Here is an 18,247-nt window from a genome sequence, read left to right on the forward strand (position 1 = left end):
GGTCCGCGCTTTGTGTTCATGTCTTTGTGTGGAATCTGTTCACTTGCTCTCATTTATTGTTTGTTTGGTGGTCATTGTAATAGTTTTGTGAGCGCCTGGCGTTTCTGGCAAAATACATAGAATAAATGACTGAATGAATAAATGGAGCTGCTGCAGAAAAAGCACGATCTCCTCTAAGTTTATGCTCAGTCCTGGGTACATTCAGGAACAGCTGATCAGCTGATCTGAGAGACGTGGGCGCTTCATAGATACAGAGAAAAACCCAACAATCATATGACCCCCTATGAGCAAGCACTTTGGCGACAGTGGGAAGGAAAAACTCCTTTTCGACAGGGTGATATGGTACTACAAGGTCATTAAGATAAGATGGGGCCTGATTATTTAAGACCTTGTATGTGAGGAGCAGGATTTTGAATTCAATTCTGGATTTAACAGGAAGGCAATGAAGGGAAGCCAAAACAGAAGAAATCTCTCTCTTTCTAGTCCCTGTCAGGACTCTTGCTGCAGCATTTTGGATTAGTTGAAGGCTTTTCAGCAAGTTTTTTGGACATCCTGATAATAATGAATTATAGTAGTCCAGCCTGGAAGTAATAAATGCATGAACTAGCTTTTCAGCATCACTCTGAGACAGGATATTTCTAATTTTAGAGATGTTGCGCAAATGGAAGAACGCAGTCTTACATATTTATTTAATATGTGCGTTGAAGGACATGTCCTGGTCAAAAGTGACTCCAAGGTTCATCACAATGTTACTGGAGGCCAAGGTAATGCCATCCAGCGTAAGAATCTGGTTAGATACCATAGTTCTAAGATTTTCAGGGCTGAGTACAATAACCTCAGTTTTATCTGAATTAAGAAGCAGAAAGTTAGCAGCTGTTAGTGGAAAATGATTCTATGTTTCTTTACCTTCTTTTAAATGTACAAAGATGCCCTTTGTCTGCCCTTTGCCTATGGTTAGATTAGTTTAGAATTATCCTTTTAGACTTTCTCAACAAAGACATATTGTTTTGGGACATATTGTTTTAGATTGTTTTATCTCTCACAGCTTTCTCCCAGCTCTCTGCTGACGAGACTAGCGCCACATATGGAGTTGTTTATTTTATCGGTTTATTATTTTCTTATCCTGTTCTCACTGTCTCTGTGATTTGTGCCTATAAAAATGCCAAGCCTCTGTTCATGGGTGTGAGTTGTTTTAACAGCTTACCCGTGCGCACGTTAAAGCATCAAAAGTAATCTTGTCTCATTGTGTCTTTATTTCTCCTGGGTCTTTTGCAGAGTTTTCCCCCAACAGCGGCCATCCAGGTCTTTATGTCTTTAAGACATTCCTGCAGTTTAAGTAATTGGTATGTGTTATCTAGCTCCATAGATAGACAGAGCTGGGTGTCATCTGCATACCAGTGAAAATATATAGAATAGAATAATCCTCAAGGGGAAATTTGGTATGCTATGTCTTCTAATGAAACTGCCTAAGGGAAGCATGTATAATGTAAACAGAATTGGTCCTAGCACTGAACCCTGTGGAACACCATAATTAACCTCAGTGTGTGAAGAGGACTCTCCATTTACATGTACAAATTGGAGTCTATTAGATAGATATGATACAAACCACTGCAGCGCAGTACTTGTAATACCTACAGCATGTTCTAATCGTTCTGATAGGATATTATGGTCAACAGTATCGAACGCTGCACTGAGGTCTAGCAGGACAAGCACAGAGAAGAGTCCACTGTCAGAGGCTATAAGAAAATCATTTGTAACCTTCACTAAAGCTGTTTCTGTGCTGTGCTGAGCTCTGAAACCTGACTGAAACTCTTCAAATAAACCATTCCTCTGCAGATGATCTGTTAGCTGTTTGACAACTACTCTTTCAAGGATTTTTGATATGAAAGGAAGGTTGGAGATTGGCCTATAATTAGCTAAGATTGCTGGGTCTAGAGATGCTTTTTAAGTAAAGGTTTAACTACAACCAGCTTGAAGGCCTGTGGTACATAGCTGATTATTAGAGATAGGTTGATCATATTTAAGATCGAAGAATTAATTAATGGCAGGACTTCTTTGAGCAGTTTTGTAGGAATGGGGTCTAAAAGACACATTGATGGTTTGGAGGAAGTAATTATTGAAGTTAACTCAGAAAGATCAATTGGAGAAAAACAGTCAAACTTAACATCAATGGTATTAAGAGTAGCTGTAGATAATATTACATCTGTGGGATGGTTATTGGTCATTTTTTCTCTAATGATAAAAATTTTATTTGTGAAGTTCATGAAGTCATTACTAGTTAACGTTAAAGGGATGGTTGGCTCAACAGAGCTCTGACTTTTTGTAAGCCTGGCTACAGTGCTGAAGAGAAACCTAGGGTTGTTCTTATTTTCTTCAATCAGTGATGAATAGTAAGATGTTCTGGCTTTGCGGAGGGCTTTCTTATAAAGCAGCAAACTATTTCTCCAGGCTAAATGATGATCCTCTAAATTTGTGACACGCCATTTCCTCTCCAGCTTACAAGTCATCTGCTTTAGGGTACGTGTTTGAGAATTATACCACAGAGTCAGGTACTTCTGATTAGAAACCTTAGTTTTCACCGGAGCTACAGTATCCAGAGTCGTACGTAGTGAGGAGGTGAAATTATTAACAAGATAATCGACCTCTGTTGGAGTCGTATTCAGATAGCTGCTCTGCTCTATGTTGGTACAGGGCATTGGAGATGATAACAGTGGGTGGATTATATTCTTAAACTTTCAGAAAGACATCTACTGTGATAAAATCTACTCTCCTCTGCTGTGTAATCAATTATTGTAAATGTTATCAGGAAATGATCAGACAGGAGAGGGTTTTCAGGAAACACTGTTAAATGTTCAGTTTCTATGCTATATGTTAAAACAAGATCTAGAGTGTGATTAAAGTGGTGGGTGGGTTCTTTTACATTTTGAGAGAAGCAAATTGAGTCTAATAACAGATTAAATGCCATGTTGAGGCTGTCATTTTTAGCATCTACATGGATGTTAAAATCACCCACAATAATTATTTTATCTGAGCTCAGAACTAAATTAGATATAAAGTCTGAGAAATCAGACAGAAACTCTGTGTAAGGCCCAGGTGGACGATTGATGATAACAAGCAAGACTGGTTTCTGAGTTTTACAGCTGGGGTGGACAATGTTAAGCATCAGGCTTTCAAATGAATTAAAAGTCTGTCTTGGTCTTTCATTAATTAATAGGCTGGTGTGAAAAATTGCTGCCACACCGCCCCCTCGGCCTGTGCTTCGAGATTTCTGGTAGTTAGAATGACTCGGGGGTGTTGATTCATTTAAACTAGCATAATCATCCTGCTGCAACCAGGTTTCTGTAAGGCAGAGTAAATCAATTTGTTGATCAATTATTAAGTCATTGTGAAATGCACTATACACAGGTACTCACACACACAGGTCTTTATCACCAGGTTCCACATTTATTTACAGTTTTCCGAGGTTATGACTGAACACAGTCTGACAGCTGTCGGTCCCAGCTGATTTCCCTCTCCCTCCGCTCCTCTCCGTCTCACTATAAAAAGGGAAGGAAAACATTATCAGTCCAAATCGCCGTCAGCTGTTCTCACCGGCATCTCCAGCACCGCCCCGTTGAGCCCACTGCACCACTCCTCCCCTGCAGCCGCGCCCGGGACCACACCTCCGCCACAGTCATCTACTAACAGAGACTTGGAGGAGAGAGACCTAATATTTAATAATTAATCCACATTTCACTGTTTTACTCTTTGGTTCAGACGTGGATACTGTATTGTTCTTTCTTTGTGATTGTTTATGTTTAAGTTGTTTGTTGCTGGTTTTAGTTTGTTTTTTGTCTTTTTGGGAGCTGACACAGTCTCTATGGAGACGGGGGGGTTTGGGGGGGGGTAGCAGGAACAGAGAAGCTGCAGAGGTGTGTAAGACTGCAACTCTGCTTCCTGGTCCCAACTCTGGATAGTCATATTTTGGGGGATTTAATAAATTTGTCCATATTTCTAGAAATGAGAGCTGCTCCATCCAAAGTGGGACGGATGCCGTCTCTCCTAACAAGACCAGGTTTCCTCCAGAAGGTTTGCCAATTATCTATGAAGACCACATCGTTTCTGGGACACCACTCAGACAGCCAGCAATTTAAGGAGAACATGCAGCTAAACATGTCATTCCTGGTCTGACTGCGGAGGGGACCAGAGAAAACTACAGAGTCCAACATTGTTTTGGCAAAGTTACACACCGATTCAATATTGATTTTAGTGACCTCCGATTGGCGTAACCAGGTGTCATTACTGCAATATGTCAGTAAACACTTTTAAAAGGGCTGATTCAGTGCTATGAAAGGGTTTAAAAATAGATTGGAAAACCTGTAAAACATTTTGCTTTTCCAGGATGGTCATTCATTGACTGTGAACTCTCTTTTCAAGAATTTTGGAAAGAAAAGGTAGTTAGAAGATAGGCCTGTAATTTGCAAGATTCGTAGGATCAAGAACAGGTTTTTAATCAGGAGTTTGACTACAGCATGTTTACAATCTTTAGGGACTACACCTGACATCAAACTATGGTTTACCAGCTTGAGAACCAAAGGTCCAACTGTAGGTAACACCTCTTATAAGAGTCGAGGAGGGACAGCATCATTTGGAGACCCTGAAGGCTTAAAACGATCAACAGTCTCCCTTAACCCTTTAAAGCCGGTCGGAGCGGGCACGCTCCCTTTTGCATAACTATTTTTAAATCCCGGTAGCACTGGAACCATGAAAGTTAGCACAATAATTTTTTTTGCATATGAAACCGGAGGAGTTGTACTTACATCTTATGCCATCAGCTTGTCCTCGGTCACAGTTTCCTTCCACATAAAGCTTTGCAAAAATTGCATAAAAAGCACTTGCAGCAACAAAAACATAATATTCCAGAAACAGGCTTTGCCGATCCAATCAGCTTTTCGTAACACTTCCTACGTCCATCAGCGCGAACTATCACATATGCGCCATGACCTGCCCAAAACCGGAAGTGACGTCATTTTCACAGAAATTTAGTTCTTTACCATCAGGGCCTTGTAAGCCTATACTGGTGTTTTTAAAAGTTATGTTTGACTTTATGACTTTCTGTGTCGTTTCTGGGATGCTTAGGATACATATTGCACTGCTGGAAATAGTTTATTTTGATGCATATGCTATTTATTTTTGCAAATTTGCATTATAATACTTATTTTCGTTGTTTTTTTTTTTGCAGTATATAAAAATTGGTGAATATCAAAAATAAAACTATGAAGACACTCATAGTCTTCATAGACAACTCTGTCGTTCAGCCACTAATTGGTGCTGCTCGGGTCAAAGTCGGGGCTGTATCAAGACATGAGGACTAAACCCCAATTCAACCAGACCCAGAACTGATCTGGAATTAAAACAGGACTACAACAGTTTAAAATCAGGACTACTTAGGATTTAACCAAGACAGAACCAGAATCAGAACTAGATGATAGTAGCACTAAAAATCATCATAGACCTGCACTGCACCTTTTTTTTAATTCTACCAAAGTACACTCTCCCTCTCTGTTTCTCTCTCTCTCTCGCTGTTCCTCTCTCTCCCTCTTTGTTCTGACAATCAAGCCAAACACCAACATCATCAAATATACAGTTGAAACCAGATATTTACATACTCTTCAGATAGGAGAGGAGAGATGCATCAGTGCAAACTGTTTCATCCTTTAAACCTAAACTCTGTGAACAGTTGACTGTTCGATGTGCTAAAGAACAGAAAACATTATTTCCCATCAGACCATGAGCAACATTCAGGCATGTAACACAGTAACACTTTTATTTTTTACATATTCAGCAGAAAGAGTTAGCTGTGTGCACTATAAAAAATTAAGAAGCGTAATTCATTTCTGCTTGGTTTCACATAAACTGTATTATTAAGGAACAATAAGTGGGGCTCACCTCAAAACTATCAGTATAAGATCTGACTGGAGAGTTTTAGGCCAGAGCCAAACTGTTGGAACTGAAATAACAACTTTGAGCAGATCAGAGACTTGTTTTGATAACATCTCCCCCTAAAACAATAAACTGTCCTCACTATCACAACCACAGCAGGAACAAGACAGGATTCTGTGGTAGATTTTGTGCAATTTGTAGTAAATTGTGCACCACAGACTTTGTAATTTACATTTGTGTCACTCATTTAAATCTTCTTCTCCTGAAAGTGAAACTCTTACAAACACATATGTCATAACTTCAGTCACAAACTGACACTGAGTCTCTTCAGTAAATCCAGCAGCTTTTTAACATCAAAAGATGTCTTTGAGCTGCTGCAGATGTTAGTAAATCTGACCCTAAAGGTTCCTTCTTCTTTAAAATTTTCTTCAAAACTTTGTAATGAAAGGATATTTTTAACAGGCTATTCTCGTTTATATGACCTCCATAAAACAACAGGGTTAGAACACATTGTGACGAAGTAAGATGTTTGTTTTGTAGTCCATCTTCTGCACAATGTAGTTTCAACAGGCGGACATCCGGTGTCACATCGCTCCTCTCTTTCCCTGAGTCCTTAGCAAATATCCTTCCCACGATGAAGTTTTCATCGAGGCCAAGGAAAAGAGTTTAGGAAAAGGAGATAGGCGCTACTTTTGAAATAACACCCCACGTGGTTACCTTGTGACGCTGAGTCACGTGACCTCGCAGCAACAAATCACAGCAGAGCCGGAAAAGGAGGCGGCGCAAAGTGTCTGTGCAGGAGAGGACAGTCGAGCAGAGAGAGCTGCTTTTTCATGAAATGGGAGTAAAGTAGTGAACTTACAGGAACATATAACACTACCAACGTTTGGATCGATGTCTGCATCGATCTGCACACCCTCTCCTGGATTGTAGCTGAGCTCAGCGTGAACCACGTGGGTCTCTGCTCCCTGATCTGTTTCCTGTGTTTGGAAAGACTTCCAGCGGGGCGGTCTGCCTCTCCCCACCGCAGGGAAAAGGGTAACACCACCTGGGTCTGGGTGCAGTTCCCCCCTCCAGGGGCAAGGGTACCTAGACCCGGTTCGTAGAGTACGCTTGGGGAGTGTGATCGTGTATACAGCGTCTCTTTATGTCTGTCTCCACGTTGGTTGAGTGTGGAGTAAGTGCATATGAGAGCATGAGGGGGGGAATGGATGTTTGTATCTGTGTGTGTCTGTATGTCTGTGTCCATATGTCAGGTTGGGTATCAGACGCCACCTCTCTGGGGACATCTCAGGCCCTCCAAGGTTTGGAGGCCTATCTCCCCCCACCACCACTTCCCCTGCCAGTGGCGGACTCCCTCAGACATCGGTGCGTTGGTGGTTCTTTGTGTCTGGGGATGGGCGTCCAGGTACACGCCGGCTCACTCCTTGGCGGCCGCTTATCGGGGCCTGGAGCCTGGGGCTCGCTCGGGCCACTTCGGAGGTGGGGTGCCCCCGGCCTCTCGGCATACATGAATGCATATATGCATCCACACAAAGTCCACCTTTAGTGCTTTGTTTGACGCCCCCCCCCCCCCCCCCCCGTGCATTACCATGGCAACACTCCATCATCCTACCACAGATGCTCTGTTCAGTGGCCTGTAGAGATTGAAAATGTGACGTCATTCAGGGGTAAAACTACAAAGAATTGTAGGTACAAGTGGCAAGCGGTACTAGCGCACGCAGGCGTTCACGTGAAAACAGTCACACAGCGATAAAAAGAAACACAAAAAATGGCAAGAAGCTGTTGTATTATTAACTGCAATTGTCACATGACAGCCATGGGAAGCCGACGGGTAAAGAGATTGTTATCGGATTCCGTCGTGGAAGAGAAATTGTTTAAGCCATAGGTGTCAAACTCTGGCCCGCGGGCCAAATTTGGCCCGCAGCCTAATTACATTTGGCCCGCGAAGCCATACCAAATTATTATTAGAGCTGGCCTACTGGTATTATACGGCTAATATATATATTGTTTAGTATTAAGCTTTGCTTGTTCCATATCCAGTTTTTCAGCAAAACGTGTTTGAGTCCATAAGAAAAGATTCATTCTTATATCTGGAGGAATAAATATATTTCAATAAATATTAACGTTAGCCCGCGACTTTGTTCCAGTTTTGAATTTTGGCCCACTGTGTATTTGAGTTTGACACCCCTGGTTTAAGCCATGTTTCCAAAATAACAAATAGCCTCAATGGCCTCAATTCCAGCCATTCAAAGACCAAATATAACGTCTCAGAACACTCCAGCTCACATGTTAGTCTGCTCCAAGCATTTCCACAAAGGTAAGTCTTCTGTTGTAGTTATTACGTAATTTATCATAACATAATTGTTGATGTAGGTTATAAATAAGTCTTAATTTGAATTGAATTCATTGCGCTGTGCTGCTTTGTTCACTGTGGCCATGGGATGGACGTAGAGACCTAAAATTCATCCCAGATACACAATATAACCATCCCTCCCAAACAGTGGTCACAAATCAGTCCAAATGTGTGGTAGTGGGCACATCTGCCATATTGAGATAATCCATCCCACCTCACAGGTGTGCCACATCAGGATGCTGATCTGACATCATGAGTAGTGCACAGGTGTACCTCAGACTGCCCACAACAAAAGGCCACCCTGGAATGTGCAGTTTTGTCTCACAGCAAAATGCCACAGATGCCACAAGCAATGAGGGAGCGTGCAATTGGCATGCTGACAGCAGGAATGTCAACCAGATCTGTCGCCCGTGCATTGAATGTTCATTTCTCAACCATAAGCCGTCTCCACAGGCGTTTCAGAGAATATGGCAGCACATCCAACCGGCCTCACAACCGCAGACCTCGTGTAACCACACCAGCCCAGGACCGCCACATCCAGTAGGTTCACCTCCAAGATCGTCTGCGACCAGCCACCCAGACAGCTGCTGGAACAATTGGTTTGCACAACCAAACAATTTCTGCACAAACTGTCAGAAACCGTCTCAGGGACGCTCAACTGCATGCCCGTCGTCCTCATCGGGGTCTTGACCTGACTCCAGCTCGTCGCCGTAACAGACTTGTGTGGGCAAATGCTCACATTCGATGGCATCTGGCACGTTGGAGAGGTGTGCGCTTCACGGATGAATCATGGTTCACATTGTTCAGGGCAGATGGCAGCTGAGAATGTCCCAGTTCTTGCATGGCCAGCATACTCACCGGACATGTCACCCATTGAGCATGTTCGGGATGTGCTTGACCGGTGTATACGACAGCATGTACCAGTTCCCACGAATATCCAACAACCTCGCACAGCCATTGAAGTGGAGTGGACCAACATTCCACAGGCCACAATTGACAATCTGATAGACTCCATGCGACGATGTGTTGCACTGCATGAGGCAAATGGTGGTCACACCAGACAGACAATAGCAGAGTAGTAAGCAGATTTGGTTTGACTAATACATTCCTGGTAATACTGAACGTGGTTATTAAACATATCCTTATGAATAGTAAGGCCAGTTTTCTTATAGAGACGTTCAAGCTGTCGGCCTTTAGCTTTCAGTAGCCGGAGTTCAGGGGTGTACCAGGGTGCAGAGCGAGAAAAAAGTACAGTTCTGGTTTTTTGTGGAGCCAGGGAATTTAAAATACTACTAAGGCTATGATTATAAAAAAGTACCAGGTCCTCTTGAATAGCTAAATTGTTAGAAGACAAGCAGCTAGAAAAAGCAGAGGAAAGGATATCAAGATTTATATTCTTGATATTCCGGAAAGAGATAATACGGGGGTTGTTAATTACAGAGAGGGTCATGTGAACATTAAAGGAGAGAAGCAGATGGTCCGAAATTGGCAGTTCGTCAGCTGTACAGATGGAGGGGGTAAGTCCAGAGCAGCAGACTAAGTCCAAAGTGTGGCCCTTAATGTGGGTAGGGAAGTTTATGTATTGTTTAAGGCTGAAGCTGTCAAGGCAGGATAGAAGGTCCTTGGTAAGAGGATGGTCGCAATTATCCACGTGAACGTTAAAGTCACCCAGCAATATTATATTAGGGGAGACAGTAGCTAAATTGGTCAGCAGATCGGCAAAGTCACTGATAAAAACAGAATTAAATTTTGGGGGGCGGTAGATGACAGCTATTACAGTTGGGGTAGGTCCTGAAAGTTGACAAACAACAGATTCAAAGGAGCTGTACGTAGGGGCGGACAGCGGCGAGACTTTCCAGTTCTCGCGATAGATTATCGCGAGGCCACCACCACGGCCGGACCCCGGGGGGGGGTGGAGTCGTTGAGTTGCGAAAAGTCATTGGGCTGTTGCCATGTCTCAGTCAAGCAGAAAAAGTCAAACTTACGGTCTGTTAGGAGATCCTGGATGAGATGTCCTTTGTTCGTAAGCGAACGGATATTAAGCAGGCCGAAGTTGACAGGAATACTGTCGGACTGGATGAGAGTGTTAGCCGACCTAGGCAGACCAGTCAGAACATTGTGGTCAATAGACCTGCAGGGGTTCCGTTGAGAGCGACCAGAGGTGGACCAGAAGGACTGAATTGGTTTGGAATTATCCTGATGGAAATACCGACGGGAGCCTCGATGTACGTACTTTCGGCGAGGGAGGAAGGCAATGTCCGTGTGGAAATGAAGAGCAGCCAACGGCGGAGCAGCTAAAGAGAAGCGGAGCCGGAGGAGCTCATCAGTTGTATATTGATGAAGTCCAGTGCCGAGTCGGTAGGTCGATGACATAAGGATCCAGACCCACACTGAGAGTACATAGATCCTGAAAGGCTACATCATGGACAGGAACAGCCAGGCAGGGACACCGGTGGGCCTTAGAAACAGGAGTAGGACAGAAGTCCAAAAGTCCAGAGTCCAGTAGCGTTAACGTTAGCGATAGTGGTGAGTGGCGGCCGGTGAGTAGCGGCCGCCAGTCGCGCCAGCGTTCACTCAACCGGAAAGAGGTTGACATTACATTTCCATCTGGGGGAATAGCACAATCCTACTTCTCAATCTGCAGGTGCAAAAGGCCTGTACTCACACGTACGCTTTCTTGGTCCTATAGCTCCTGTAGTCTATGGCTGCAGACATGCCCACCACCAGTGTGAGTACTCACTCTCAAAGACCTCCACCAGCATGAGATAGAGCTGCACACCCTCCAGACACATCCAGGAGAAGGCAGCCAAGAAGAAGAAATGCAGAAGGCCAGCAAAGATGGGACAGGCGATCTGAGGGTGGCAGCCATGGAGAGAGCAGAGAGAGGGAAAGGAGAAGGAGGAGGAGAGAGAAAATATGAAGTTAGAGGAGGAGATACAGTTAAGATTAAGGTATATAACTGAATGAACACCACAAGAGGATAGAATGGAGTTGCTATCTGGAAGTACTGCTGGACACTGACAAGGGAAAAATGAAAAGCTGCCCCCTGGGTTACTGGGTTGCAGTAAATGTTTTATAGAGTAGCATAATGACACAGGGCCTCAATTTCAGCTTCAAAGTCATTCAATAAAAAAGCTGAAAAAGTCGCCTGTGTTGTGCATAATGACATTTTCAAACCGGAATCTGTACAAAGTAACTAGATCTTGTCATTCAGTATCATTACAGAAATGGACACAAACACTAAGCTTTGATGCCTCAGCTGGAAATCTACATGTTAAATCACACCATAACTTATAGTGTAACAGGAAACCCCTCTAAACTCTACACCATAACTTTAAAGGTCATCAGAGTCAATCAGAGAGGTTTCTGGTTACATCATCAATTATAATCACTATATTTCTTTAGTTACAACGTTAGCTTAGTGTACTGATAAGCGATTTGTATACTGACACAGAACAAGAGGAATCGAGATGATGATTTTCCTTTGCTATTGTTTTCATGCAGTTTCTTTGTTGGGGGCACGATGCAGTCTCATGACAGCAGAGGAATAACTGCCTCATGATAGTGCTTGTTAAACTCAGCTGCACAGTAAGGTGGTTACTGGTTTGAACACCTATTATGAGGAGATTGTTTGCTCTCTACCTACCTGCAGTCCTCCAAGTACTCCAGCTTTCCTCCACAATCCAAACACACGCTCGTTTGGTAAACTGGTGAGCCTAAATTGAACGTGCATGTGAGACAGATTTCCTTTAATCGCTCACTGGAACAATGAGGTAAAAGATAAACCAGGAATCACTCAAGTAAAATCATAAATGCTTTTAAAAAGTCAAATTTAAAACCTTTACATTGCTGTAGCCTGTGGGAGGATCAGAGGCTCTGCAAAATGTGACATTTGACCCCTGTGTCTCATTCTGTCTTAAATGTTTCATTCATGGTCTTAAGTCCCAGGAAACAGAATAAAAAAATCACTCTAAAACGCTGCCGATCCTGCACAGTGTATGTTTGCAGAACAACTGGACATGTTTGTGGACACCGAACATTATTCAGTGTGATGGGCTGTTTCAGAGTCAGCGTTCCAGTGCAGCAGTGATGCAAGGTGTTGACTGATCGAGCACAACAGCTCAGTAACTTTTGTAATCAAAGCTTATCTCATCGTCTGATTGTGTGACAGGATTTAGAGAGACGTGCTCACACGAAGAACCGCACTGAATCTGTTCTTGTTCTTTACAGTTTGTCTCAGAGAGATTAAAAAGCTCATTTTACCTTCCAGGCCGTCACCCCCAAGTTTATGTCAGTCACATGATTTTTCACTGCTCACCTCACATTTAACAGATTTGACTTGTCCATGGTCATTTGTCAACATTTCCAATTGGTTCTACAGTTATATTCATATTAAATAAAATGATTTACTACCACACAGAGACAGTTTTGGTAGTTCGGGGCCTTTACCTTCTAAGACCTGAACTCTTCCACACCATGCATTTTTAATGTCTCTTTGATATTTGGGCATATTGGGGCCTGATGAATGCAAAAACAAAGAATTACCAGATTTTTTTTTTACCTTATTTTTGGTTTTTTTTTAAATAAGAGACACATATGAGAATATTCGTTTAAAACGTTGATAGAACAGTAGCAGTATAATGTCCTCGTAAGTGGATATCAGGCCCTTGTAGAGCAAAATCGAGTACTTTGGTCTAAATAACCCAAAATGTGATGTCCACATATGTGGACGCCAGGTCCTAGGAGGTTAAAAGTTCCACACAGTCACAACCACAGTGATACTTGTTACGCCCCCAGTCTAGGCGGGTAGGGACGCACATAAGGTTGGAGGAGAGAGAGACAAATCCCCGCCCTGGTTCCCAAGCCAAACATCCAAACCAGTTGTGAGTAAAAAGGTGTTTTTATTTAAGGAAAAGAAGCATAGCTCCAGGGTGAGCCCAGGCCAAAATAATAAACAAAACCAACTAAGTCCCACCAGAGAAAACTAACTAAACCCTAGGAAAGAAAAACAGAACAAACAAATGACAGAGCTATCCCTCGCTCCCTACCCGGAAAACAGGAGAAAACGATTCCAAAAGAAAAGGCAGCTCACCCCTTCCGCTTCAACCCAAGAGTGCCTAAGCGCTCAACTAATTCACTAGGAGCGGCTTTCACAATTTCACACTCTCACAAATACACAAGATAAGCACGGGCTGGGAACACCAGGGTCAGGGCCGCGACGGCTGTCCGGCTACTCGCTCGTTCCACTCTCTCTCTCCCCCTCGGAGCTGTCAGAGCGGCCTTTTGAAGGTAGTCAACCGCTCCATGGTCCAATCAGTCGCTCACGACTCCTCATTAGGGGAGGGACCTGGAAAAGTCTTAAGCACAGTACAGAAAACACAGACAGAAAACAGGCCACACATGGCCACAGCAATACTGCTTAAAATAATCCAATAATTAAAAACAAAGAAATGTCCATATCTTCACTCCTCAAAGGTTGTAAGATGATTCCACCTTTTTCTTCCTCTGCATGAACTGAAATCAGGTGATTGTAGCTCACGCTGCACAGGAGACAAAGGCATGTTTGGTGGTTTGTAATGGGAAACATTATTGCAGTGTGATCACTGAGTTTAGCGTTTTATTACTGCATTACAGACCAATACAAGTAAAAACAACACATCACATTCAACAACATCAGTAGCTGCTGTCTAGAATGTTAACTCCAGTTATTATCTATGCTTCCTGTATTCATTTAGCCTTGTTGCCTCTTTGCTCCTATTTGTCCTTTTTTCTTTCAGCTAAGACCTGATGTAAGAGGATCCATTGTGCCTGGTTCTGTTACACATCTCTAAAAACAAAACTCTGGGTGACACCAGCTCTAGATCACGAGTCGGTGTTGCTGATAGTTTCAATCGTCCATTTGTGTGGGTTTCATTGCTGCCCTGCTTTGGTTGAGCTGTCATGTTGTTACAGTCCATCACTGCAACACACCACATACACAATGATGAGGATGAATGAAAGGACTTTTCCACAAAATAAACAAAGCCTTTACCCACTGCTGTCATGAGATGATGTTGTTTATAACATTCCTCCACAGATAACGTGCAAACAGCTCAGTTTCTCAAACTAATCGATTCAATCAAAAACACACTGTTTTGACCTGTTGGAGCTTTTGATAAGACAAGCTTCTTATTAGTGATGGCCAGCTTGAAGCTGACGCTCCGACGTGTGTGTCAAAAAACATCACATGATCAGTGACGACTGAAGCTTCCTTTAGAACGTAACTGCTTCAGTATCTGAGTCAGTGGATTATAGGGAAGTGAATCACTCTGTAGAGTGGGTAGTCATGATGAAGCAGTACACGTTAATTTGTAGACTCAAGCTGCTCTTCATATTTTTGGCCACCAGGTGTCACCAGACAGGACTGTGTTGAAGAGCTTGAAGTAATGAACCGTTTTTCAGCACAAGCTTCAGAAAGCTTCATTTGGCCATCACTTCTTATCAAAGAGTAAAACGATTAACTTTTGCGAAAAAAGCTCCAAAGGTTTTTATTTTTTATTTGTACCTAATTAAACGTCTTCTCTTGATGTTTGAGCGTCTTCTCCTCACGTGGAAATCAATGCCCGGCTGTGATTGGCTGGTTAGATGAGCTGAGGACCGCGATTGGCTCCCGGCACAGGTAAGACACGCCCATTTCCCCTCCTCGGCTGCCTGCACACCTTCTGCGAGATGATACCCGTTGAGTGGGTGTGTCGCAGGGTGGCGACTGGATCTTTCCTCAAGAGGAATCCAGGAGTCAAAGAGGGCTACCGCTTTTCTCCTCTAAAGATGGAGATGTTCTTTAAAGTGAGTCTTGCTGCGTGCGGCGATTCTCTCCGTGTGTTTTCAGTCTGAGTGTTGCCGCAAACTCATCACTGATTGTGTTTTTAGGATGATGCCAACAATGATCCTCAGTGGTCAGAGGAGCAGCTGCTGGAGGCCAAACTGTGTCTGGCTGGGCTCACTATTGGTCAGTGTGAGGTGGACATAATGAGCCGCAGCACTCTGGCCATTTTTGAGATGGTGGAGAAGGCCTGGGCCACTCAGAACTGCTCCCTGGTGGACATGAAGGTAGGCTGTGCAGCAGCGCCCCCTGCTGGTTAAAGTCACATCTTGGTGCGATCACTTCTCTCCTGTAGCTGCAGCAGAACTACAACTAAGGACTTTTTCTTTGCTTATAGATTGAATTTGGCGTCAGTGTGAAAAGTCGAGAGATTGTGCTCGCTGACGTGATTGACAACGATTCATGGAGGCTTTGGCCAGCTGGAGATCGGAGCCAGCAAACAGACAAACAGGTGATGGACTGACTTTGATTTATTTTCATGCTGATATGAAAAAGAAACAAGCCTCAAACTTTTCTTTTCCCCTTTGTAGGTGTACAGAGAGCTGAAGGAAGTGACCCCAGAGGCAATGCAGATGGTGAAGACGAGTTTTGAGTGGGTCTCTGAAAGGGTCAAGGTACAGCAAACAGATGCCTCTAATCTATTCTTGATCTTGTAGGAGTGTTTAGCTCTTTCTTTGCTTTGAACATCCAAACCAACAAACACTGTTTAACATCACAGAAGCCTGCAGCTGCTTTTGATGTAATTCAGGAAAAAAACAGCACAGCTGCACGATTTTTCTTTTGAGCAGGTAAAACTGACATAAAGTGATGATTCAATGGTTTCTGTGTGTCTACAGTTGCTGCTGGAGCCCCAGGCAAGCAGCAGGGTGGTGCTTTTAATGGGCTCCACCTCAGACGTGGCCCATTGTGAAAAGATAAGAAAGGCGTGCGCCTCCTACGGGATCCCCTGTGTCCTCAGAGTCACCTCGGCACACAAGGGTCCAGATGAGACGCTCCGCATTAAAGCTGAATATGAAGGTGAGCTTTAATATTGACGTAACTGCGTCTTTGTACTGATGTGGGACTCTTTCTAATCGGATCATTTCTTTATGCTGTGTTGCAGGTGATGGCATACCCACTGTGTTCGTGGCTGTGGCTGGGAGGAGTAACGGCCTTGGCCCAGTGATGTCTGGTAACACGGCTTACCCTGTGATCAGCTGCCCTCCTCTCACTCCAGACTGGGGACCACAAGATGTCTGGTCATCCCTCCGCATGCCAAGTGGTGAGCAGAGCTCTTTACTGTAGCGTGCAGCGTTAATCGTTCGTGCTGTTTTTGGATTTATTTTTGTCCTGCAGGTCTTGGCTGCTCCACCGTGTTGTCTCCTGAAGCTTGTGCTCAGTTTGCAGCGCAGATCTTGGGGTTGAGGGACCACCTGGTGTGGTGCAAACTGAGGGCATCCATGCTCAACACCTGGGTGTCTCTCAAGCTGGCTGACAAGAAGTTACAGGCCTGCAGCCTCTGAAGAGCCCAGCGTGCATCACACTCAACAAAAGAGCTTTGGTCCATTTAGCACCCTTGAAGCGAACTGCAGGACTGAAAACGACACAATTCATTTATTGAAACCAAGTTTATAACATGGAACAGTTTCTAACAGATTTGTTATAGTTACTCATTTTAATGGAATTTTATAGAACTTTTTAATTTGTTTATTTATTTTTGCATGCATGTTGTTGCTGCCTGTGTTTTAATGGTGTCATTTTTGTAAAAATGTAAATAATCAGTGTTCCTTAAATAAAGCCAGTACGGCTGCAGGTCAGATGGATAAATACCTTCTAAAAGATCTCATAGTGCTTTATTGTCACAACACAGTACTTCCAGTTCCGTCTTCTGTGGAACCAGCTGGGATTCAGGAGACAGACACTGTCTCTACCTTTAAGATTAGACCTAAAACTTTTAATGAAACCTTCATTTGTCACATGCAAGTTTGCAAACCCCGACCACACATACACAGCACAGACACCACATGGGAGACGGGTAGTAACTGGAAGATATGCACAGCTCAATGGGCAACTGGAGGAGGGGGAAAGAGGCCCCCTGCTCATACTGGGCTGCTTGTGGGAGGTCAGCATGAGAACAGAAAACAAAAGACTCGTCTGCACGCAGAGAGCACAGCTTCACATCACAACACCATGAAGCACATGACAAACAGGGTGAGAAGTGAGCCGATGTAGACGCAGCCATCTTGCCAAGCAGCTTTTAATCCAGCCTTGGATTTCTGCCCACTATAGTTTAAGATGCATTATTTATTTGGTGTAATAACATTTCTGGGACTTTGTAGCTCAAAAAATGAATTTTCATTCCCAAGTAAAGCAAAAAAGTAAATTAGCTTTTGTCAAAGCATCAATCATAGTAGTTAGAACGACTTCGTCAAAGACGCGTTATTTTATTCTTAGAGCTGCATAAACAAATTAAGCAACAAACAATTTTTCACAGAGCTATTGTCTCCTCACCACACAAAGCCTCTCGGCCACCCGGTCTGTCATATAATCACTTAAAGATAAAGATGCTGTGTATGTGGCAAACACAGCATGACTCGCACACAAACACCCAGATGGAGCAGAGTGGGGGACAATCAGGGAGTTTGTTTGAAGTAGTAACGTGTCTGTAATTAGCTCTGTGGTGCTGAATTAGTTTAGATACACAGTGTTAAACACATATTTATAATATTTATCAGACATAAAAGACAGATTTGATTTTAAAGACACATCATCACTGATATTGTAACGGTGTCTGGCAGAGTCGTTAGTCATGTGATTCATCATGGAGTCCACTTCATGAGTCAGGTCAGCTTCGTCAGTCCTGCCCTTTTGAGGGGACCTGTAGAGAAACTTCAGGTTCTTGTACTCAGTGTGACTGTTTCCAGGCAGATCAGGGGAGCATCAAAAGATTAAAAAAAAAAAAAAAAAAAAGAACAGTGTATAAACGTGAGCGATATTAAACTGATTTTATTCATAATTTAAGAAATCTATGTTCCCATCTCTCTTTCCCTCACATCTCTCAGCAACCTCTCTTCCAGTCTGAGACTAATATTTACAGGATGTTTTGACTGTATTCATGAGTACGTGCA

General features: G+C 43.3%; 2 protein-coding genes across 2 annotated transcripts in view; one reads left to right on the plus strand and one right to left on the minus strand.

The window, feature by feature from the left end:
- Window positions 1-18,247, minus strand: part of LOC145425781 (uncharacterized) — a 95,631-nt gene that overhangs the window by 34,909 nt on the left and 42,475 nt on the right. The window lies entirely within an intron of this gene.
- Window positions 14,950-16,960, plus strand: LOC113014937 (bifunctional phosphoribosylaminoimidazole carboxylase/phosphoribosylaminoimidazole succinocarboxamide synthetase-like). The gene is made up of 7 exons (XM_026156809.2): window positions 14,950-15,103; window positions 15,188-15,367; window positions 15,478-15,591; window positions 15,671-15,754; window positions 15,977-16,157; window positions 16,243-16,401; window positions 16,476-16,960. The coding sequence occupies exons 1-7, from the start codon at window positions 14,987-14,989 to the stop codon at window positions 16,640-16,642; spliced, it is 1,002 nt and encodes a 333-aa protein (XP_026012594.2). The 5' UTR covers window positions 14,950-14,986; the 3' UTR covers window positions 16,643-16,960.

This window comes from Astatotilapia calliptera, chromosome 3 (assembly GCF_964374335.1).
Source record: "Astatotilapia calliptera chromosome 3, fAstCal68.1, whole genome shotgun sequence".
Classification (NCBI taxonomy): domain Eukaryota; kingdom Metazoa; phylum Chordata; class Actinopteri; order Cichliformes; family Cichlidae; genus Astatotilapia; species Astatotilapia calliptera.